This window comes from Bos javanicus, chromosome 11 (genome assembly GCF_032452875.1).
Source record: "Bos javanicus breed banteng chromosome 11, ARS-OSU_banteng_1.0, whole genome shotgun sequence".
Taxonomy (NCBI): domain Eukaryota; kingdom Metazoa; phylum Chordata; class Mammalia; order Artiodactyla; family Bovidae; genus Bos; species Bos javanicus.
Window position 1 is genome coordinate 32895257 of NC_083878.1, and position 25967 is coordinate 32921223.

The following is a 25967-nucleotide window of genomic DNA, read 5'->3' on the forward strand; positions in this document are numbered from 1 at the left end:
CTGGTTTGATAGCTTTGTTTGTATAGAAATATATAGATGTGTCTTGTGTTGGTATTTTTTTACTTTGGTCTCCCAAACTCATCAAATCACCTTGATTCTACCTTCAAGGGCCCTCTGGATTGTTTGCTCCTCTCTGTTCTTCTCTTGCTTAAGACTGATCTTGAACATCTCTCTCGATCTGTTTCAGTTTTCTCTTTGTTTTCAACTGGAGCCTTAGCGTCTTTTCATCCTTTGTATTAAATCCTGGCCCAACCACAGACTTTTCAAGAAGTATCCATAGCACTCTATAACACATAGCAGTCTTTGTTAAAGTCCTTGCATCAGCTTTGATTTATATCATTGAGTGTTCTGCCTATGTTTTCCTCTAAGAGTTTTATAGTTTCTGGTCTTACATTTAGGTCTTTAATCCATTTTGAGTTTATCTTTGTGTATGGTATTAGGAAGTATTCTAATATTCTTTTACATGCAGTTGTCCAGTTTTTCCCCCAAACAGCAAAATTCTATAAAGCAATTATCCTTCAATAAAAATAAATTAATTTTTTAAAAAAGTCCTTGCATCAGGTGCATCTTTATTACCTTAAATGTTTGTTAAATGAATGAAAAGTTGTGGGGACCAGGATCTGCAGCATAGTAAATTTTCAGGTGATTCTTAATACACAAAAGTCGCAACCACTGGAGCAGTCATATCCTGTCATGATTTTATCCATTTTCAGCATTATTTCCTCTAATTTATATCCAGCACCAGTGTTCCATGTATCCTTTCCTGAGTCACACTGATGGACCCTAGACATTCCCTACATGTTTGTGTATTCTTTTACAACCATGCCATTTCTCCAAATTCTCTGTCTCAAACTTTGTATCTCACATCCTACTCACTTGCAGATATATTCTTTTTCTTTGAAAGCTAAATGCAAATAGTATCTCCCTGGGAAAGTCTGTTTTTCTGACATTTCTTGATGCCCCTCTCTACATCATGTTGCCATAGAATGCAGTAGAAACCTTTGTTGTAGAAATGATCTCACTTGAGTGTAATTATAATGAATCAACTAAAGGGTTATAGAGCACCAACTATGCCACAGGCTATAGCACTAAGAAAGTCATAATCCTTGCCAACAAACGAGCAGAACAGTCGGCCCCTAATGGCAACCCATTCCAGTGTTCTTGCCTGGAGAATCCCAGGGACAGGGGAGCCTGGTGGGCTGCCGTCTATGGGGTCGCACAGAGTCGGACATGACTGAAGCGACTTAGCAGCAGCAGCAGCTTTTCTCAACTAGAAAAGTCATCTGAACCACAGAACATAGAAAATTAGCTGAGTAACTGTTTTCTCAATTCTCCCAATGATGATCCATAACTAGCACTATTACATAACAATGGATGTCTCATAGCATTAGGGCTTAACATTCTTGAGAAACCCTAGATGATGGAACACCAATACAATCATAGTAGCAATACCACGATAGAGATGAGCTCAGGATGAGGCAGAAAAGCAGAATAAGGTGACCTAACTACTTAAGTGTTTCTTTCAACTGTACCACATCTTATTCTCTTTCTCTCTCTTTTTTTTTTATCTTCACTTGGCATCTTGCACAGGCTCATTTCATGGAGGTCACTTGATACATTTTGTTGCTGTTATCAAATTATAGCACTGAAATTCATTTTTATGGTTGTGTGTCTTCAGAATCCAGACAAGGTGATGCAAATCATTCATATTTGTAAACCCAGCATCTACTCAGTGCTAGAGACACAGCTGGTTCTCACTGAGGGCTTGGTGAATAAATACAGACATTTTAAAGGATTGTTACTCAATTATCATACGTATAACTACAATATTTAAAGCAAAACAAGCACGATGTAAAAATATTTCCTATTACTTAAACTTCACTTCTGGATATTCCACTTCAAATTTAATTATTAATACTCCCTGTGTTATGTGTATTTTCAAGAGAGAAAGAAGGAATTGTATTAAAAGTGCAAGTAAAGTTCTATGAAGTGAAAAAAGGCTGCATTTCCTTGAATGGGGGATGAAACTAAGTGGAAGTATTTTCAGTGTTATTATAATCTAATAAAGCCAGAGAGATTTAGTTTTAATGCATTTTCAAGAAAAAATAGCCTCTAATTACACACTGAGTTTAGAGGAAGATAGTAGGGGAGGATTTAAAGTGCCATAAAATTCTGGTCTCCTTAAGAAATTTTGAGGAGGTCTGTGATACTTTCTTTTCTGACCGCAGAGTATGCAGCCAGCTCACTTCAAAGTTATTTTTTCTATAAGCATTGCATAAGCACACACTTCACACTCTTCTTGGGATTAATGGTTTTCCCATTAATGTCACTTAAAGCCATCTCTGTTCACTTAATCACCAAGAAAATTTTGGGCTGAGTGTCCTTCAGTTTAGAGTGGTGTCATACTCCTTACTTTCCTTTAGTAGGGTCAGTAGGGTTGCTCAATCATGTGCGACTCTTCATGACCCCATGGACTGCATCACGCCAGGCTTCTCTGTCTATCACCAACTCCTGAAGCTCACTCAGACTCATGTCCATCGAGTTGGTGATGCCATCCAACCATCTCATCCTCTGTCATCCCCCCTCCTCCTGCCTTTCCCCTCATCAGGGTCTTTTCCAATGAGTCAGTTCTTCACATTAGGTGGCCAAAGTTTTGGAGCTTCTGCTTCAGCATCAGTCCTTCCAATGAGTATTCAGAACTGATTTCCTTTAGGATTGACTGGTTGATCTCCTTGCAGTCCAAGGGACTCTTTAGAGTGTTCTCCAACACCACAGCTCAAAAGCACTAATTCTTTGGCACTCAGCTTTTTCATGGTCCAACTCTCACTTCCATACATGACTACTGGAAAAATCATAGGTTTGACTAGACAGCTTTGTCAGCAAAGTAATGTTTCTGCTTTTTAATATGTTGTCTAGGTTGGTCATAGCTTTTCTTTCAAGGAGCAAGTGTCTTTTAATTTCATGGCTGCAGTCACTGTGCCCATTTATTTTGGAGCCCAAGAAAATAAAGTCTGTCACTGCTTCCATTATTTCCCCATCTATTTGCCACTAAGTGATGGGACCAAAAGCCATGATCTTCATTTTTTGAATGTTGACTTTTAAGCCAGCTTTTTCACTCTCCTCTATCACCCTCATCAAGAGGCTCTTTAGTTCCTCTTTGCTTTCTGCCATAAGGGTGGTGTCATCTGCATATCTGAGGTTATTGATATTTCTTCCGGCAATCTTGATTCCAGCTTGTGCTTCATCCAGCCCAGCATTTCGCATGATGTACACTATATATATAAGTTAAATAAGCAGGGTGTCAATATACTGCCTCGATGTACTACTTTTCCAATTTGGAACCAGTCCACCATTCCACATCTCGTTCTAAATGTTGCTTCTTGAACTGCATATAGGTTTCTTAGGAGGCAGGTAAGGGGGTCTGGTATTCCCATCTCTTGAAGAATTTTCCACAGTTTATTGTGATCCACACAGTCAAAGGCTTTGGCATAGTCAATGAAGAAGAAGTAGATGTTCTTCTGGAATTCTCTGTTTTTTTTCTATGATCCAACCGATGTTGGCAATTTGATTTCTGGTTCCTCTGGGTTTTCTAAATCCAACTTGAACATCTGGAAGTTCTCGGTTCATGTACTGCTGAAGCTTAGCTTGGAGAATTTTGAGCATTACTTTGCTAGCAAGTGAGATAAATGCAATGGTGTGTTAGTTTGAACATACCTTCCTCTAGGGGGCTCTTACTCAAATTCATATTGCAAAAGCAGTATTTCCCTAAATGGTTCCTTAATGCCTCAAATCCCCCAACTGTTTAATTTATACCCAAGGAAGAGTTTATTTCCTTTAGGGCATAATCCATTATGTTACAAAGTTGTTACAATGTAAATAAATACATAGAAATCTGTTTAAGTTAGCAAATTGTAGTAAAGTAAAAATAACCCTGAATAAACCATGGCCTAAAAAAATGTGAAACGTGTACATGGAAAATTCAGCATAAAAATATTACCATGCAAAAATAATAGTTAACCCAAGTAGACCTGCACATAGTGATTTTCAGCACTTTTGGAAAGGAACACATTTTGCTATGAAAGCAGTACTCAAAATCAAATAAAGGTTAGGAGACCTAGTTTAAAATTGTTATTAAAACACACAGGTATTTTACTTTAATGGTCATGGGCGTAGTTCCAACTATTTCAGAAGCAAAAGCTTATTGCTTGGATAGTAAATACAACTGATCCCAAGGCTATATTTGCCACTAAATTTAGAATGTTGGGAGGTTAGCCCTGAAGGGATCCTGGTGGTTTATCTGCCCTTGGTGTAATCTGACACAAAGATCCTGATGTCCATCTCCTGCAAAAGGCTGAGCCCAAGCAGGAAGTATAGGAGAAGTGAGCCTAGGAGTGTTTTCCTAGGGTCTTGTCATTCTGAGATGCTGAGGCTCTGGGTGTAAGCCTCAGGGTCATTTCTAAGCTACTTAATTGTATACTGTTTTATATTTAATATGTTTAAAATGCAGATCATAGTTGCAATTGAGGTTCATTCTAGCCATGTTTAATGCCAATCAGAGCATAATTGTGCATCATGCAGTCAATGATGGGAGTTCCCAGGGGGAGCTAATGGTAAAGAACCTCCCTGCCAGACATGGATTCGATCCCTGGGTCGGGAAGATCCCCTGGCACGGTAACTCACTCTGGTATTCTTGCCTAGAGAATCCCATGGATAAAGGAACCTGGCGGGCTACAGTTCATGGGATTGCACAGAGTCAGATATGACTGAAGAGACTTAGTGGGTGCACACAGTCAATGATGTCAATAAAATAAAGGGGCTGAGGTGCTCCAGACGAGTGATTTTCAAAGTTTAATTTGCATATGAAATCACCCGGGTATCTTACTAAAATGTAGATTTTGATTTATAGATCTGGGGAGGAGCCTGAGGTTTTTCATCTAACAAGCTCCTAGGTGATATTGATGCTGCTTGTTCACAGGCCATACCTTGAAGAGTAAATCCTTAAATGGGCTAAGAATTGCTGCTGGGTTTATTTCCTAGCTGCAATGCCATTGTTTAGAAATTGTTCTATATAAATTCTATGTAATTTTATATAAATATTTTGATTAATCCAGGATAAATCAAAAAATTATTAAACAATAGCTGAAGGTAATGTTCATGAAGGATGGATGGCAATCTTAGAGAAGAAAATGTTAACAAAAAGGTCAATTTACTCTTGCAAGCAAACACTGAAGTCTTACATATGAGACTGTTTTGTCTACAGATGGTGAGTGTAGGCAAGGAATACAGTGATTGTGTTTGAAAAATACTGTAATGTGAAATCTGATGATAATGATAAAATCCTTAAAAAGTAAAAAACACAACTGCATTTAAACCATAAAATTGGACTATCTCCAGTTATGAAAAATATACCAATTTTTTTCTAAAAAATGATGAGTTTCTCAGTCATCTTTACTAATTTCTGCTGCTGCTGCTGGCTATTATAATTTAGGAGAACAAAAGAGGAAAACACATTGGCTAGAGTCAATAAACAGTGTTTCTCCTGAATTCTTTTACAGATGAGTATTGTGGCCTTGATGATGTTATAAATAATTTGTGGCATTGAAGTCAATTTCCTCACAGAGCTGTTGGGAGAGTTAAATGAAATAATTTTTAAAATGAGATAATATGTGCAAAATCTCATATACGTGTCTGAAACCCAGACAATTCTCATATTTTACAGGGCCCAGTGCAAAAATAAAAATGAAGGGTCCCTTGTTCAAAGTTACTAAGAATTTCAAATGGCAAGAGGAAGATATTAAACCAAGTGCAGGGTCCTTCTGTATGTGGGGGCCCTGTGTGACTACATAGGTCACATGTCCACAAAATATATATGTATTGGTCCATTCCTATCTGCAATATAATCATAGTTAACACTCATCATTTATTGAAATAGTCCAGTATAATGGGTACTATGCTGAGTCCTTCAATTACATACATTCACTTAATCCTTTAGAGTAAAGGAAAAAGGAAGCCAAAAATATTAAATTACTATTCTCAGGTTACACAACTACCAAGTCTAGGGAGCCAGGGCTTGAACCCAGGTCTATCTGATTCTAATGTAATTTGTCATAACTAATTTAATGGAATAACAATCTATAACTGGTTACTATCATCCCAATTGACTCAAATTTAGAAACTTAGTTTCAGAAAAATATAAATGTTTGATGGACAATTCATTCATCATGATTTTGATTGGATAACCTATGTCAACCTAATTATCATATCCTGGCACTTCACACAGACCCAGATACCTAGTAGATAGTCATATCATGTATATAGAACTAAACTGAACACTCAGAATCACCAATTTGTCTGTGTGCAGAATACTCAACAAAGATAAAAAAAATCTCATTTTCCTATTATTTAAAAATCACATGCTTCAATGATAACAAAATTATTTTCACTTTAAAGTAATTAGTTTTAAATGTGTTTCAATAGTGATGAATCTCCTGGAAAAAAAAAAAAAAGACCAATTACCATGTACAGGAATAATTTTCTTCCAAACATAGCACTTGATCCAAAGAACTAAGTGAAGAGTAAATCATCTCATAATAAAAATTAAGATGAAGACTAAAATATTCCCTTTGTTTTGGATGGATATTAGATTTTTAAAATATGGTTCATACTTAGCAAAGTACAAGCTTGCATTTCTATGGAGCTTTTCTTTTCTAATGTGTTTTTTAATCCTTCATATCATTTTATCTTTTCTATTCTTTTCTAATTCTGAGAGCAGAGCTAATTCATTGTGCTTTAATCTCATACAATATCATGCCCATTATAGAGTTGAGCAAAGAGAGACAGAGAGGATAACCCAGATTACTTTGTCACCTTCTCTTTGAAAGTATTACCAATCACCTCTGGCTGAATTAATAACAGCTTTCACTGTACTTTAGAGCAATTTCCACTGCCTCAACGAAGGTACCTGTAATGTAATTTTCTGTTTCTTTGTCAGGCTCTTCCTCCAGATTTCTAAGCATGTTGTCTTATTTATCGGTATGTTCCCGGTATCTACTACAGAGCCTAGCACACAGTAGGTATTGGGTAACGTTGATTCACTGAATGCACACATGCATAAGTGAACAGAACAATTTAAACAGGGTACTGCAGTAGGTGCTGAAATTAAGAGGAAATGTTTAGTTTTAGACATTATTCATTATTGCTTTCTGCTGGGCTAGAAAAATGTCATAGTCTATAAAATGCATCAATTCCTCTGAATTAAAATGTCATCGAACCTCCTACCCAACCATGTTTTGCTAGCTTGATATCTGAAAGCACTACAATGCATTATGCCAACTGCTGATATAGTTCCAGGCTATGGGGCATCTGCTGAAAATGATGGAAAATAAAAATTCTGTGGGTCCCCTGGAAGGGAGGTTACTGAATTCCAGACAAGGACTCACCAGATGCTTGGAGACTAAAGAGCTGAGTTCCACTTCCTCAGGGACCTGAGCAGATGGGACCCCCTGAATCCAATCTCAAAGAGGACTGTCTATGGCAAAATGCCTGGTTTCTGCCCCAATTGCTTATTTCCCTGTCCCCAAGGCTACAAGGCACAGAAGCAAATTTACTCTCGACAATCTATGAAGCCAATACTTTATAGAAATCTAGAAAGTACTTCCAAATGTATTTTTTGTGCATCCCTGTTCAAATGGTTGGCTACAGAGTTCAGAAATTGATGACAAGCATTATTGCCTTATTTACATCCACAGAGGAAGAAGAATATGCAGACTTACAGAGTAGAGAAGACTTTTACAGAGGTGACATCCTAATACCAGTTAAAACTGTGAGAGGAAAAGTCCCCCAGGAAGCTCACCTATAACTGAGCATTCAAGAAATAAATATCTCCTGCTCTTTCTCCTCCCACTTAGACATCTCCTTCTGCAACATCCTAGGAAGCTAGGCTGTGTTTTCTTTGGCCTCAAGATTGCTATAAAGTTCAATCCATTTAATTATACCTTAATGAAAAGACTGAGAATGAGGAAAGATAAGTGAAATTACATTATGTGTAAAGAAAGCAACATAGAGTAGCAAAGGAGAGGATTCTGTGGTCAGATTAGTTAAGGTTTAGGTCTTGGCCCTGCTACTTAGTAACTGTTTTTTCCTAGGTCAGTTACCGAACTTGGCTTGTCTCCATGTCCTCATTTGTCAAATACAAATGGTATTACTATACTTTTATCATGTTCGGAGAGTTACTTTTGAACATATAAAACAAGGGAAAAATGACAGTGCACTGCTCTAGGCAATTTAATAATAAAAGTAGCACCAAAGATAAAATGCTGTAAGTCTACATATATATATTTTTTTCCTCCCTGGCCACTATGTTTCAAGTACTGAATATCAAGTTGTTTCAGAGTTTCATCCTTTTATTGTTTAGGAATAAATTATTATGTTTGCTATGTTGCTGATGCCCTCAGTAAAATGGGGTAACTCAGTGGATGCTGTAGATATTACATGAAAAACAGAAAATACTTAGTATATTATTATTATTATTATTATTACTGTTCTGGAATATACCAACCCTCTTGCCCTTTTATAATAGCTCTTTTAATATCCCTGTGTATAATGCCTAGTATAACCCTACCCACAACTAGGGACCACAGAGTTTATATTACTGGAGTCGTTTGGATGAGCACATTCAGGCAATGTGCTCTAACTAGGAAAAGTACTCAACTTAGGGATGGAAAATCAAGGTCATGGTTCAACCTCACCACTCAGAGACATGTGTTCTGCTAAGATCTCAGAGTCCTCATTTGTATAATGAGGATATTATTATTATTACTATTACCTCACAGGAGTTCTTGAAATGACATCCTTAAATAGGAAAGGGGGTTGTCTGACTTAAAAGAAGCTGTTGGTCTGCTCTCTTAAACATGAAAGGAGGCAAGGGTAATTGACCTCTGTTTGCATTCTAGTGCTGACAATTTATTACAGCAGAAGACTTGAAACACATTTCATTAATTCCATGATCTGAAAGAAATTAGTCAGGGCTTATAATAAATCAGGTTAATGGTACATAAGGATTTGTCAAATTCTTTGACATTCTCACATACTCCATCTTGCTTTCTTGTTAAAGTTTAAAAAGCAAACTGCCATCCTCTGTATTTTAAATCAGATGGAGAAAATTTATTTTCTTTCTAGACTAGAAATTTAGCCCAATGCTGTAAGTCAATGTGCCTCCTCTGCAGCGAAGGCTAAACGAAGCTCTCTTACAAGTCACTAAACCACAACCCTGCCTCTAGGAATACAGCACCGAGACAGAGGGTGACTTCTGTTACAGGAATTCCTTTGTATTTTCATACAGTCTCTTATTTGGATGGCATTAGTAAAATATCTCCCAAAATAGTTACACTGAGGACATTCTGAAAAACATAATTAAAGTAGAATTTAGTATCCTTAGTTATATAATTATACCGTGAGTAAAAATACATGGATATGTATGGAAAATGGCTAGGAAGAAGTGAGATGGAAATGCAAAGACAGTTCTCTTGAAAAGAATGAATGAGGCATGCAGAAAGGTTAACATAACTACACTGTAAAAATACCCACCGATATATAGACTGTGACAGTGTAATGGGAGAGGAAAGGCAGAAACTATCTCAGGGATCAGGGACCCCAAGAAGGAAGAGTCTGGAGGAAATTGAAACCTGGGAGAACTATGTTTAATCATGACTTTGGATCTCCTATGAGGAAGTCCTCTCACATAAGAATCCTCCCTTTACCCAAGTTGCATGATGATCAACGAAGGTCTCTTTACCCTCCAAAGTCTTCACTGATGTCAAATTTCTCCAACAGGTCAGACTTCTACTTCAAACTTGGAAAGATTACTTAAAATGAAAATAAGTATGCCATGGATTTTTGTTCTTACATGTAAATGATACGCACTCTACTCTCTGAGTCACGAGGAAATAAGAACAGGATACCACAGAACCCACATTTGATGAGGTGGTTGTATCATAGAAGATAAACTGAGAAGCCTTCACAATCTTCTAAAGTCCTGTTGCCCTCCCAGAAGGATAGGAGTTAAGAGGTATTTGCGTGAAGGAACCATTGCACCTTTTTCCCAGTAATGATACTGGTACATTGTATGACCCACAGCAATGCCACTGCAAATGGCAGAGGGGACCATGCTGATCACACGCGGTATTAACTGTTTTTTTCACAGTGGATGAAAATGCTTGCATAAGAGGATATTTTCTGAACTTCATCCACCTCACAGCCTCTTCTAAATTTTTACTGTGAAAAGTTTCTCAGTGTAATTAAAGGCTGCACTGATCTAATTAGGTTGATGAAATTTTCAGTAGGGATTTGATTCCCCCTAGCATTTCAATTATTTATTTATTTTTTTAGAATCTTTCTTAGGCTTATCCCAAGCAACTGTCAGTGGTAGCATTCTACATTTTCTTACTCAGGCAATGTCTCCACTCACACAATGTATATTAAGACCTTCAGCAAGGACACATAGCTAAAAACAAACTTCAAATAAAGCATTCCAAGTCATTTTACTGAACACAATCCTTTCTCTCCTCGTTGACTTCATTTCCCTACTAACAAACTATGTTGAGTCATTTTCACTCTGCAGGAGGGAAATAGGTGTTTCAAAGCATTATGAAGGCACAAAGGGACTAAGAAATGCATAATAGCAGAAGGAGATTCTGAGGCAAGATTAATAAGGGGCAGCATGAGCCTTCCTTGTAAGTTATTTATTGCAGAAGCCCTCATGGTGAAAACACTGCAGTAGAAGCACATGTTAGTGCATTTTCCACCATCTTGGAATATTAAAACACAAATGAACAAAAACCTCTAATGAGCACCTTAGGAATCAATGGTGAGACTTTTACACACACACACACACACACACACAGAGCTTTCTTAGGAGTCTAAGGTGAATGGGCAGGACTATAGATGTCCTCAAATGGACTCCGTCTCACCTAGACACCATGATTTAACTTTCCACAGCATCTTCTGAATCTCTCTACTGTTAGAGTAATCACTCAAAAACTGGCTGCTGGAAAAACTAAATTTAATTTTAAATGATCTTTTTAAGCAACATATATTTCAGGTTTTAGTCAATAGCATAAAGAATGCAAAGAATATAAACAATGCTTCAGCCTAAGCATGATTAGTATTGCTTTGATAAAAATCAGATTTTTTTTTAAAGTGTATTTTCACAGATCTATCACCCTCCAGGAATTTCATAGATGTGGGCTGGTATATGGGTAATTTATTATTTATAATTCTTATTCTAACTTCTCAAATTTATATTCTTGAAAGTAGTTTTCAGTGACCTCAAACGTTTCTCCCAAGTCTTTTCGATTTATGATGAAAATACAAATATTTTTTTAAAACTACTTTGATCCTCTTATAAATTCTTGGCTATTCAAAGCTCCTTCTTGGTTTGAACAAAGCAATATATGTAGTTCAGGTTATATTTTGCCAAATTATGTTGAAATAATTTATTTTAAAATTTGTTAATCACTAAAAAACAAATTTCTTAATGAAGTTGGCTGCTCTCCATGCAAACTGAGTCTCATTTCAAAAAAGCATTATCGAATGCCATATAGGTAAAGCCCTAACTTCTAGCTACTTCTAATAAACACTAGATTATGGGTTGTTGCAAAGTAATTTTTTTTTTACTTTAATTTTCCAGGAATAGAGATGTGAATTAGTGAGAGTGGTAGGCCATCTCTAGTTTTGTATCTTGAGATCTTGAGTGCCACTATTCATAACAAAACAGAACCAGTGATACAAGTAGTATGTTTTATCTGACAATATTCTGTATTCTAATCCTGTTACCCCTTCATTATTTTGAGGTCAATAACCTCTAGGTCTATTTCCCCATTTCAAGATAAGGAGGCTGGACTTGGAAAGTGACTTCCTGTTTCAACACTCCAAAATTTCTTCTATGATTTCAGACATGGTATTATTAGTGTCTCCTCCAGAACTGGTTATCCTAAGGGGGATCACATACTAGACTGAAAATAAAAATGTTATGAGCCATACAAAAATCATAATTAAGGTTTTACATAACACTCTACAGGGCAGAAAGCCCATGACAGAGTTAAGGAAGGCTCATATGGGCTTAAAAGAGATGGGGTGAGAATGAATGTGGGTGTTTCTCTCTTATCAGCAACTCTACAAAGCTCACCTATCTGAGATAAGGTGATGTAGCTCAAAGCCTATGATACTCTGTCACAATTTCATCTCAGTAGTAGGAAGAACAGAGCATTGTAAACAGATACTTAGACTTGGATGGAGACTAGGAACCATCTAAAATCTGACCAAGCAAAGTGTGCTATGAGCTGATCATGCCCATATCCTTCCATACTAGTGTGTCAGGAGGAAATAAAGTATAAGTGATTACACATTAATAAAACACTGGCAGGACTTGCTCCAAACACATATCTTGGTCTGTAGAGGAAGAGATGTAGGAAGTACCCTATCAGTAAGGCTGATATCTATCCTAGACCTACAGAAACAGTAACATGAGTGAATCCTCATTGTCTGGACTCAGTAGATGAAGTCGCACAGAAAACCACTTGACTCGGTTTTCTGTGGTTAAAGACTAATTAAAAAGATAAGTGCAAAATTCATAAGCAACAAGGATATAGCACAGGGCATTATAGCCATTATTTTGTAATAACAGATAATGGAGAATGGGGCCTCCTAGGTTGCCCAGTGGTAAGGAATCCACTTGCCAAGCAGAAGACATGCAGGAGGCTCAGGTTCAATCCCTGGGTTGGGAAGATCCCCTGGAGAAAAAAAAAAAAAAAATGGCAACCCACTCCAGTATTCTTGCCTGGGAAATCCCATGGACAGAGAAGCCTGGTGGGCTACAGTCCATGGGGTCACAGAAGAGTTGATTCAGTGACTAAAATAACGATAATGGAGTATAATCTGCAAAAAAATACTGATCACTATGTTGTACTTGAAACTAATATAAAATTGTAGATCGACTATAATTAAGAAACGAGATGAGTTGTAAAGTATATCAACTACTCATTAACACAAAGATATTAATGTGAGATATAGTTCAATTTGAAACTAATTTTAGATTAAGGCAATCCATTGAAGACTCATACACACAGGAAGTTGCCTGGCCCAAACTGAAATGTCAGAAGATGATGAGGCACAGTTGAATTTGGGTGATCACTGCAGAAATTCTCATGTTTTTACAGGATACCCGGAAGGGCTCTTTAGTTAGATTTCAGTTTCCTTTCTTTTTCCCAGTCATTAGCAAGACTAACTTACCACAGAGGCTGATGGTAGGTTGGAGAGATCACAGTAAAAATGATGGAATGATGTAGATGGTTAGGGTTATATTCTGCCCCCACCCCAACTCCCATCTCCAAAAGAAAGATCCAGGCATCATATTGTGAAATCTAAGTATGTTTTCACCATGCTTCTCCCTAGCCTGAAGTGCGTTCTCCATCTCCAGCATCAACAAATCATAATTATCCCTCAAGATGCTCACATCCTGACCTTCTCTGGGTCTTCCTTGTCTACTAGATCCCCATTCATTCACTCTCATTCATATTCAAATGGGTATAAGGGTACCACACAATTGAATATCTCATTCCTCACAGTCTATATTACATTTCTGAAAATTGTTTCTTTTTGTAACAAACTTGAGGGTTTACACAATCTTCTAACAAATATTTCTGTTAGGACACTGTGTATTATGGTGGCTAAGGGTACACAAAACTCTGAAATCAGACTGTCATGATTTACGCTTTAAAATTTGTTAGCCATGAGACCTTTGCTCAAGAAACTTACCTGTGCCAAACCTTAGGTTTCTTGCCCCCAAAATGCAGATAATTACTACTTATATTGTGGAGATCCTTATAAAGCTCTTAGGATTGCATCAGGTGCAAAATAAGAGCTCAGAAAATGCCTATTATTATAACAATAGTAATAACTATTAAGATTTTATTATGCTCACAGAGCTTAGTGCAGTCTTAGGTCATGTTACATATTTGTAAAAATTAAAAGGTCTTTTCTGAGAGACAATCGATCCCTACCACCACAAAGCACAAATATTTCTTATATACACATTCACATATTAGGCAATACAATACCCAGTATACTTATATAAATGGAAAACAGGTCAGGATAATTTAAGCACTGATAGTTTTTCACTGATGCTTACCTGAAATGAGTTTGATTAGAATATTTTCTTTAAAATAAATGAAAGCACATCACTGCTTACCAGCAACATCTATGGCTAATCAATAATAAATTCAAAGTTATTAAATTTTATATTTTATAGGTCTGTACCATTAAATTACAGCCATGTAATGCAAAAGGAACTTCTGGTTCTAGCAGCCAAAAGAAATTGGGTTGTACCTGAATGAAAACAGGAAGCTTTTATGGAAAAATATTCATACAAGTCAAAACCCAAGGACATTCCTAATTTTTTTCTTCTCATACCCCAACAAGTTCTAATCCTATCAAAAGTTACAATCAACAATGACAGCTGAGAATGAGGGATGAAATTCTTGATATCTTTTAGCCTGAAAGCTTCACTCAGGCAAACATCAAGTTAACTCACAAATGAAACATCTTTACTTCCTTCAGAACATGGTAAAAATATAGGAACAAAGTTTATTTTATCATTTCGATTTATTTTGTGCTTGTTGAATTTGGTCTCTTTTAGCCATTTTTTTTTTTCTTTTTTCCTGTAATGCTCAAATAAGTCACCACTGAATATATAACACCTAAGGCATTTGTAGAGATGAGCAAGGTGTTTGGCTTAACTCTAAATCCAATATTTCTTTATGTCTGACTTCCTTTTATAGAGAATATGACTGACTATGCAAATCTTAACTGTGGATTACTTATAGACTATAAAGATGAGGAACTTAATTCCTTGATAATGTTCTATGAGCTTCCCTCATCCCTCCAAACCTATAAAAACCACAGTGGAATATGCAATTCAAGGTTGTGCCCTTTGACACCACAAACATCAGGTCTTCAGCAAAGGTGCTTTGAGTCTGGATCTGAAATGATGAAATCATGAATTAGAAATGATTCTGGTGACAGTGATATTTACCTCTTTGAGACAACCCATAAAGTTGTTACTGACTGGTGACCCTGGAAGGTCTGCTGTGCTGGGACTGCCTCCAACATAGAAAAAGTCATCAGACCCCAGCATGGTATAATCTTCTTGCGTGTAGCCCGTTGTGGTAAGAATCCCATCCACTGATATTGTCACCTAGATAACAAAGCACAGGGAAAGGACACGCTATACTCAGACCTAGATACTGTAATCCTGGGATATGCCTGTGTTGTGTTTTGTTTTGTTTTTTCATTTTGCTTTTTGCTTTTTTTTTTTTGGTTTTTATTTTTAGACCTATGGCGGAACCCATTTTCATGTCTGTTTGAGGTTTATTCTTGGATTCTATTCAACTAGCCCTAAGAGGTCTAAACTAGTTAGAGAGTTAACTGGTTATTGAACTAGTGTCAGCATCATCCCTATGGCAACTCAAAAGTTATTTAGCAGACACAAAAATGGTGTTAGTAAAATGCTTCCTAGGTTAGTTTTGCTGGTGTACATATTAGTAAAGTTTAGTCGTCTGTTATTAACTAATCACACGTGCACCTTGTTAACAGAAAAGGCGCAAGCTCTTTCCAGCAATGTCACCGTTATTGCGCAGCAGTTGTCCAGCATGCAAGTGCCTGCGTCCATGCCAAAGGGAAGGGGGGCGCAAAACAACCAGTGGAAGCGGCACACGCTGAAGTGCACATGCAGGAGGGACAGGACAGTTCAGAAAGGAAAGGAAACCGGGAGAACCAAAGGAAAACACACAACTGCTCGATGAGGAGGGAAAGATGAGTGGGTGTGGCATCTCCAGCATTCCCAGATCAAGGGTGCATGCCATGCGTCATGAATGGTCTGAGGCTGGCTGAGCTTGCGGTCACTCGGGCCAGCCACCATTTTGTCTTATCCCGTGTTAAACCACAGCTGGATGCAAAACGTTCGAAACGTTAACGATGCCCCTACAGGTGAGTTGGAAAACAGAAGTTGACAGGAACAGGTAAAAAATAAGAAGGTCAACAACAGATGAAAAGAAGGAGGTCAAAGTAAGCAGAAGAGTACCAACCGCAGTTCCTCTTTTGTTAATGATGTCTACAGTTAAAAGAAAGAAAGAAAACACACGGCAAACCCAAAATAAGAAACAATTAGAATGATATCTACCGAACAATGTAGTTTGTTTACCATAGCGTGTCCAATGCCTGAGTGCTTTGTGGAGAAGGGGGGAGAAAGGAAATTAAAAACTGTGAACAAAATAACGATCGTTACTTAAAAAATATGATGGTCTCTACCATGTTAGTACATTTTTTGATTCAGGTAACGGTTAGTAGAATGAAACATTCCATGAATGACATGTTAGTTATTAAGCATGTTAGTAACATAGAAAAAGGGCAAAAAAATTTTACAAGAAAAAAGCAGACTAACAAATAGGCCTCCCACAGAGGTAATATTTTTCCTGCCAGTATTGTTCGTAACTTGCTATGAGACAGAAACAGACATATGGCAATGTTCCTTTGTCTCCCTGAGTATGTCGGACAGACATTTAAAAAGACTAAAAGGGACTCAAAGGCCTAAAGCTCATCAGCTGACCACTGCCACCTTCTGCCCAGAAACGGCCCCTCCCCCACCCTGGCCCACCCAGCCCCTGCAAAGTCATAGGAATTGGTTGGCATTGCCCTACTACTCAATTTTACAGCATCATACAGGGACTCCTCCTCAACTCCAAAACTTCCTTCGGTCATATTGATGGACTTTAGGATCACAGTTTACTGCAATGAAACAAAGCAAAGATCCTGACACATAGAATGAGTAGAATGGATTTGTTTTTAATCTGTCCTGCCACACATGCACCCCGGCTGTATAACTGCAGTTTCCTTGGAGCTACCAATTCGCAGTTTGGTTTGTAACCTGAGCAAAGGCAAATCTAGAAAGTGGGCTCCTCAAGCCCCACCCTTCCTTCTGTGCTTCTCTCAAATGAGCCTTCGGCCTCTTGGTGAGAATCTGAGAGAAAAATAAAAAGGGAGAACTAAAGAGACACACGGATAAGAAGTCTGTGGTCTACAGCTACCCTGATGGTGGGAAACTCTCCCCCAGGGCAGGGGCGAAACATGCAGGGCCCCTCCCGTGACACTAAGGCCTCTGAAAGGTCTTGGAGGGTCTCAGGAATCCTTTACTTTTACTCCTCTGCCTCAGCTAGACTAACCCTGCACTCCTAAAATTCCTGGTTGCTTCTCTAGCTTGGACAGTTTAAGCCTTTTAGAAGCGGGAAAGAAAAGGTTAGTCAGTTAACAGCTCAGAAAGAGAAGGCTGTTTTAGTAAAGGAAAACCAGAGACAATCCGGTCATTCTGCAACTGTTCAGAGAAACAACAAATATGTTAAGGATATTAGTTTGAGATCAGCATGTACTGCAGAAAAATTAGTCACTGTCAACACTTTACAAAATGGTACATTGTAATATCATAAAATTTCAAATAGTAACCAAAACTCATCATGTTCAATATATAAGGACAATCTATTCACTTTCATCTGAATATATATATGTATATACTGTAATAATATGTCTCAGTTAAAAGCATACAGTATATGGGGGCCCATAGATAGACTGAAAAAATGGTATTTTTCTAAAATGTAGACACTTGGAAGAATTTTTTAAAAATATAATCAAATAGAAATGGGCAATTAGAAGATGAACTGGTCTCTGCAGAGACATCTGGGGCTTAACATAAGTGTCTGTGCTAAAAAATAAAAATATCTTCATAAATAGATTCTTGAGGAGATGTGGAAATCCCCAAATTCATTTTCCCCCTTCAGGGGCTTTTTCTGTCCTCATTTCAGAGATTGGGCTGGGGAGGAAGTAGGGATCAACACAATCCTGAATCACAAACACATTGTTGTTTGATTTTTCTTTTTTTTTAACTACAAAAAAGGAACTGTGATTTAATGATCCCAATGTACATGCTTTCAAATGATCACCATGAAAACTATAATTTAAAATCAAATAAACAAAAAACCAAAAACACAACAGAATCACACACGTCACAGGAAGGGCAGGTCTCAGGGATGACCTTGCAGCCCTCTGGGAAACTGTCACATGTTGATGAGTCAAAACAGCCTTTGGGCCCCTGGAACTTTCTAGATATGCCCCTGCTCAAGTATGGCAGGAAGATTTATCTCAGAAGAAGAAAAAGCTAATTTGTAAGCGACTCTGAGGAGCCCTATCTCATGTTGTTAGGGTTTTCAAGTACCACACAAACACAGCTGTAGCGAGAAACAAAGCCAGTTACTCTCTTATCCACTGCGCTGTTACCTGACGCAGATTCCTGGTGACTTTCACATCATGCCAGGCATTATCATTAAACTTTCCATTCACGGGCTCCACCAGTGCTTCAAAGGCCCCTGATCCCAAATTAATGACCAGAGAGACAGCTCCATTTTTCAGGGCGAGATTGACATAATCGGCTGATTTCCCGGTGTGAAGCATCAGTCCGTTCCTCTGAAGGGTTTTAAAGGACAGAGTTATTTCATCGCTGCTGCTTTGAATGGGGTTTTGAGACAAGTCGTAGCAGAAGTATTCCGATCCCTTGAAAGTGGCAATATATTCTTCTTTTCCTGGAGGAAAACAGATATACACATGCATAAGTAAAGAAAATATACTATGCAAATTACCAAATCTTAACAGAAATGATCACTAATCAGCCCCCAGATTAACTCTTTGTCTAGTTAACATTCATGACAAGAGCCTTGTCAGAGTTAAACAGCATTGTGAAAAAGTGAAAGGGTTAGTCACTCAGTTGTGCTCGACTCTTTGTGAACCTGTGAACTGTAGCCTGCCAGGCTCCTCAGTCCATGGAATTCAGGCAAGCATCCTGGAGTGGGTTGCCATTCCTTAACAATACTGTAGGTGGCAGCATATTTTTAAGAAACGTCAGCTATTGGGCCATCAACTGCAATAGCTAAATCTGACATTCTTGAAAATTCAATTAATTTTTAAGTATCACTGCAAGAGCTCTGATCAGAGCAAGTAGCTCTGTGATATCTCCAGGGCACGAGTCAGGTACCATAAATACATATTGGATGGTTCTACTCTGCTGGCAACAATGGATTCCAAGTGTTTGCAATATTCTTTCCACCCAACTGAGGTTATTTTAATTTTCAGTGAGGTATTTATATTCAAAAGATCTTCTCAGTGAAGAGCCACATATTTCCACCATTGAGAAACCATAACAAATTATCTGGTGAGGGGAAAGTAAAGAAGAAAAATAACAGAATTTGGTCTGGGAGTGAATAGATTTCTTATAGAGCAAATGAACTTTTTTTCTCCCTGGGTGGAGGGGACAGTGATAGGCCTAATGGCAGAAGCTGGATTTTTTGTTCATTCTCTGATCTCACCAAGCAGATGGCAAGACTGGCTTTTATGAGACTGGTAAGAATTCCAGCACATTCTCAGGGGAATAGCATGTAAATGAGGTCTCAACATTTTCTATATTTCTCAGTCTTCTCCACATTTATTTAGGGGTAACAACGTGGATCCCACAAAATGTTAAATCAAACAGAAATGGTGGCTATTTGGAAAGAGCAGTCTTTTCCCACTAATTAAGTGAGTTTAATCAAAGGAAAAGTAGAAGCCAAAATCTCCCTCAACTCTCTAGGCAATGATGGCATTGTACCAAGAAAAATGAGACCGTATGGTCTGGACTCAGCTTCTAATAAACTATAAACATAGAATTACAAGTGGTACTATAGAATCTGTTTCACTGGTAATACAGCATCTCTACTGTGCCCACTGGAGGGTTCAAAGCCAACAGGGGTCTCACTTTTATCTTTATCCTGGCAATAGGATTTTAACTCAGGACTACTTTCATTCAGTAGACATATACGTCATGTCTTTGCATTGGGGCTCAAATTAAGGTCTCAGCTCATCAGGGTCCAATGACCTGACTCTCTGGATACAGAAAGCATTGTAACAAATACAGGCAAGCAAGGCAAGGCACTGAGTAAGATAGTGAGCACCAAGAATTTTCACAAGAGAGTGAACCCTTGAGGAAGAGTTATTACCTACTAGTAAACTATTAGTGAAGACTAGTGTTCAGGCCAAATCCACTACAGTCTAGTCAGAGTCACAGCAATGACAGCCCGATCCATACTAAAGGGTCCCTTCCCTTCACATACTCAAATTATCAGCTGAAATCCGCAAGTGTAAGCCCAGTGCTAGTCCTCAGCAATAGTGGAATGACCAACACTGACCTAATCCCTTTCTCTGAAAGTCTACGGTTTAAGTGTTTGCTTCTCAGGTCAGTTCAACATGGCAAATGGCTTGATATTGGGAGCCAGGACAACTAAATATTTATGATATAATGAAGGGAAAAAAAAAAACAAAACATAGGCTAAAGTATGAATTTAGATCCTAGCGGGCCACAAGTTAACTGTACTGGGGGGCAATTATGCATCTTTTAAAATTTCAATTTCTAAACATGGTTAGTGATACCAGTCTCTCAGGATATAATGAGATTATGCTGTACAGACATCAGGGAAAGTTGGTGGGCACTAGAAATGGTAGATGTCTTCCTCCCAACCTAACTAATGTAATAAATATGATAAATGATCTAAAACAAATAGCATATGCCATATTTCATTATGAAATCTAGAAAACTCTCTTTAAGATCAGTTATAGAACAAGATGCCCGCTATCGACATACTGTGCTTCAAGTCCTAGCTAATGTAGGAAGAATAGAAAAACTTAAGAGCATTATCAAGAGTACAAGTGGAAAAAAAATCACATTAGGAAATATAATTGTACAACTGAAAGACCAAAAGTATCTTCAAAATCTATTAGGTTTAAGATACTTCAGAAAGATTGCAGGGTTCTATGAACTGGGGAAAACCGATGTTTTAAACATATAAACAGATCGATAGATTAGGTGAAATTCCAACAAAAATATCAATGATTTTTTTTAACGAATTTGAAAAGCTGCTTCTATAAGTTCTATAGGAAAACAAAGAGCCCAAAATAGCCAAGATAGATCAGAGTAAGAATATTAAGGAAGTTTCCTGTGTAAAGATGAACAACTATTAGAAAATCATGATAGCAAAGATAATTCATTAGGATAGACAAAAAGAGAGAATAAAGATAATAATCAAACTAAAAATAATCTTATGCATATATGAAAATGATTTACGTCATCAGGCATTGCAAAAAAGTGAGAAAAGTACAGATTAGTCAAAAAGTGGTGTTGGGACAACAGGTTAACTACATGAATAAAGTGGAATTGAATATTTACATTATTTTGTTTACAAAAATCAATTCTCCATGGACTAAGAACATAAATTAGTGAGGTAAATCTGTAAACTTTTTGTTAAGACAAGAAATTATGATATGGAGGTATGGAAGGATTTATTAAATAGGCATACAAAAACTAATAAAATATTGATATATTCAACTGCATTAAAATTAAGAACACCTGTTTATCAATAATACCATAAAGAGAATAAGAATCTAAATTAAGTTGGCAGAAAATACTTTCATACCATATTAATCTGCAAAGGACTACAATACAGGATTTGCAAACCATTCTGATAAATCAGTTTGGAAAAAAAAAGATGAAAAATGGGAAAATTGGCAAATTATGCTTGGATACAGCTGAACAACAACAACAATTTCATAGAAAAACCAGTATATACTATTAGAATAAATAAAAATATGTTCAATTCTTTGAGTCTTCAGGGAAAGGCAAAACTCAAATTCAGAATTCATTTTGCAGCCATGAAATTGACAAAAATTGACAAGATAGAAAAACGCCCGGTTTTGTAAAAGCTATGGAAAAATAGTCATTGTTATCCAATGCTAATTAATGAGAGTGCTGATGAGTTTAAAATCGACCACCTGCAATAAGCACTATTTGTCCTTATGCTACCCCCATGGGAACATCACATATTATAAAGGTATTGGTCTTCAGAAAATGGTTACCATAATCAATAAAAATAACATTCCCAATTTCTTTCAATCCATTACTCTCTCCTCACTGTTCTGATCATTTGATGAGTAATAGGAATACAGAGCCAAGAGAATTCAAGGAATAGGGAGCCAAAAGAATTCTGGCTCATATCCATATACATACATCAGATATGGTGAGATTCACTTTCTGAAGGGGATATTTGCAAACTTTTCATGCCCACTGAATACTCAGAAGAGGTCTCTGAACCAAAGGGAGTTTTAGAGATCTTCTTCTAGCCCGAGTTTTTAGTTTATATCATTCGGAAAGTGATGCACATGAAGTTTAAATGACTATCAAATTCAGAAAATGCCAGTCACAGAAGAGGACTTGAATTCAGCCTGCTACCCTTAAATACTAAATAACAGAGACTGGGTCCTTGAAGAGGCTTGTTGCTAGTTAAGAGGCTGTAGCATTTTATCCAGCAGACTTCACATCATTCCAAATATGATTTATGCAAAATAAATCCAGATAATGTGGCAGAGCCAAAGGAAAAGTACTAAATATTAGAGTTTATGGTTTACTAGATGGAAATCTGTGAAGTTATATGAATGTCAATAACATTTCACACCATCATATTCGTATTACTCAAAAATGAAAATATATCACTCCTTTTATGTTGTTTAATACCAAATTAAGATAATTTAAATTTTCATTAAATGCAACCATGTAGTTTTGGAAGAATTCACCATGTAGAATATATCTTTACATCAAAAAATCATAAATGAGACATGAATCTAAGCAGGGAAATATTTTTGTTATGTTCTTTTTCAAGAAAGAATTTGTTTACCATATGAGAATATGTAAGTCATTCAGTTTTCTTCAAGAGGACTATAATTCATCCTTGTTACCATACTGTCTTTATCATTAAGTTTTGTGCTATGTCAAATGCAAATGCCAAGTAGCACAGGAAAGAGTTATTCATGCTTTCCTGTTGAACAATTAAAGAAAGGGTCTACATCCATTTTAAAAGATAAGATCCAAATATCTTATGCATTTCTAATATGTTCTAAAATAATAAACATCAAAAAGAAATTAGATTCACAATTATAGGAAAAGATGTTCAACTTTATTAGAATTCAGAGAAATGCAAACTAAGCCATAACAAAATGTCAATACATTACACCACAATGAATAAAAAAATAAAACAAGTGAAAAAGACAAAATGTACCAAGTATTAGGATGTGGAGCAACTAGAACTCTTATGTATTGCTGGTGAGAACTGCTTTTTGAAATTAGCAGTATCTTTAAAAGATACATTTGCCTATCTTATGACCAAGGAATCTCCCCTTATAAGTATGCCGCTAAGTCACTTCAGTCGTGTCCAACTCTGTGCGACCCCATAGACGGCAGCCCACCAGGCTCCTCTGTCCCTGGGATTCTCCAGGCAAGAACACTGGAGTGGGTTGCCATTTCCTTCTCCAATGCATGAAAGTGAAAAGGGAAAGTGAAGTCGCTCAGTCGTGTCCAACTCTTAGCGACCCCATGGACTGCAGCCTACCAGGCTCCTCCATCCATGGGATTTTCCAGGAAAGAGTACTGGAGTGGGTTGCCATTGCCTTCTCCACCTTATAAGTATACATCCAACAAAATGAACACAAGATCATCAGAATGACACACTAGAATGTTTACAGCAGCACTCTGCATAATAACCTCAAACTGAACAGTACTTAAATGCCAATCAATAGTAGAATGGATAAATAAATTGGGGCATAATTATAGAATATTATATTAAACAGCAAAGAGAATATATGGTCTATAATTACATGCAAAAATATGGATAAAACTCATAATAACATTGAGTAAAAAAAAAAAAAAGCCAGACAAAAGAGAAGATACTTATGATTTCATTTATATAAAAAAAAATAAAACTAAATCTCTACTGTTGTAAGTCAAGGTCTGACTGCCTTTGATAGAAATGAAGAGGAAACTAGTTAGCAGGACGTTGGGGGTACTAGCAACATTCTGTTCTTGATCTGGTTTTTTTTATGTGTGTGATCAGAGTGCAAACATTCATATAGCTATACACTAATGATATGTGCACTTTCTAGTATTTATACTATATTTCAAAAAATAATTTAAATTCATAATCTAGATGACTAAGAACAAAATAAATTAATCTGATAAAGTCTTTTCGTCCTGATTAATAGGGTGATATGAGCAAGGCATTACTTTATTTATAGTACTTTTATTAGTAAAAATGAAAATAACAACAATAGTAATAAGACCAACTATGCATCACTTTAAAACTTTTCTATGTATATCAATATCCCTTAATACCATTTGCTCTCCAGAGCAACCTCACATGATTTAGAAAATATAAATAAGTTGCATGGATATAATTATAATTGTTTGAGGGACCATACTCCAAATGTGCTGATTAATGGATCACTGTCTATCTGAAGGGGGTGTCTACTACTCGTCATGGAAATGCTATGACAGAATTAGAGAAACATTTAAAAAATAAACTGCTCAAAAACTTGATTTATTTTTCTAATATTCTATATTAATTTGCTTTCTGTTATAATACAACTGGAGAAAGAGATAGCTAATGGGCGCCACTGGATTTTAGTCCTCACCAATTTTCAACTATTTTATGACTTGGACAAAAATACACAATTCTTGCTCATCTAGTTTTCTGAAGGAAAGTTCAACGAAAAAAATCTAAATTGTATAAAATCTGAGTTCTATTCTGAGGTCTAAAATCACTCAACTGAACAAGGAAGAATATGCAGAAAACATGACTTCCCAGACATACCAGATAAAACAAAGAAAGCTAAATCTAGAGGATTTAGAACATGAATCAAAGTGTAAGAGAGAAGTCACTCAGTTGTGTCCAACTCTTTGCAAGCCCATGGACTGTAGCTGACCAGGCTCCTCCGTCCATGGGATTTTCCAGACAAGAATACTGGAGTGGGTTGCCATTTCCTTCTCCAGGGGATCTTCCTGACACAGGGATTGAACCTGAGTCTCCTGCACCGCAGGCAGATTCTTTACCATCTGAGCCACCGGGAAACCCCAAAGTGTGAGGAAGACACTCAAAAAGCTCAGGTAGGCATGGGTTATATTCATAGCAGTTCTTAGAAGAGGGATGGGATGGTCTTCGGGCGGCTCATGCCTGCTATCACACTCCTATTTAGACAAGCTGGGATTTATTGGATATATATTGAGATGATAAAAGACTTCTAGATTACATAAGGTAGTGTCAAAAGCCTTCTAAAGAAAAATTTTGAAGATATGTGACAGAATCTTCAAACATTAGGAAGGCTATTCCCTAGAGGAGCAATTCCATTTTGCAGCGAATCAGGGGTGTGAATAGAATCAAAGCATAAAAGCTATGAGAAAATATATCTCAAAATAATAGACTTTATAAGAGAGCTATCCATAGGTGGAACATTTCATTTGCTAGAAAACAAATTTCTCATCACAGAAAGGACTTAAACATAACCGAAACTTAACTGGATATGGCAGATGGTGTTCAATCTTTGGATGGTCAACTGAACAAGTGGATCCTTTTTAACAGCAAGAATTACTGATTTATACTTTAGAGACTGGAATATTTGACAAAAAAAAAAGGTTATATGACTTTTCGAGTTCACTCACAAATTGATTCTCAGAGCAGTACCCCTTCCCATTGCTTATGCTTTGGGTAAAGTCTCACTAATTTTTCCCTATGTTGTCACAACTTTCAAGTTCACTGAACTTCTTTACTAAGTGAAGGACCTGCAAGGAATGACCCTAATTCCTAAGGCAAAGATATCTATGGTCAGAGAGAAGTCTTACTATTTCCACTTACATGGAGAATGTCAGGCTATTTTCTGAAGGCAAGAACCTGACCTACATTATTGTTCTCGATTATCTTGCTTTTCATATACACAATCCCAAATCACACAGGTTTATAAGGTTT

General features: G+C 37.0%; 1 protein-coding gene across 17 annotated transcripts in view; it reads right to left on the reverse strand.

The window, feature by feature from the left end:
• The window catches only part of NRXN1 (neurexin 1), a 1221129-nt gene that overhangs the window by 733276 nt on the left and 461886 nt on the right, over positions 1-25967 (reverse strand). For 10 of the 17 annotated variants that reach the window (XM_061432331.1, XM_061432328.1, XM_061432343.1 and 7 more), the window contains 3 exons: positions 18379-18680; positions 16256-16279; positions 15089-15250 (listed from right to left, as the gene is read on the reverse strand). In XM_061432331.1, coding sequence (XP_061288315.1) covers positions 15089-15250; positions 16256-16279; positions 18379-18680 — 488 coding nt within the window. The remainder of the gene's footprint in view (positions 1-15088; positions 15251-16255; positions 16280-18378; positions 18681-25967) is intronic. The other 7 variants (XM_061432330.1, XM_061432334.1, XM_061432333.1 and 4 more) reach the window with 1 other exon arrangement.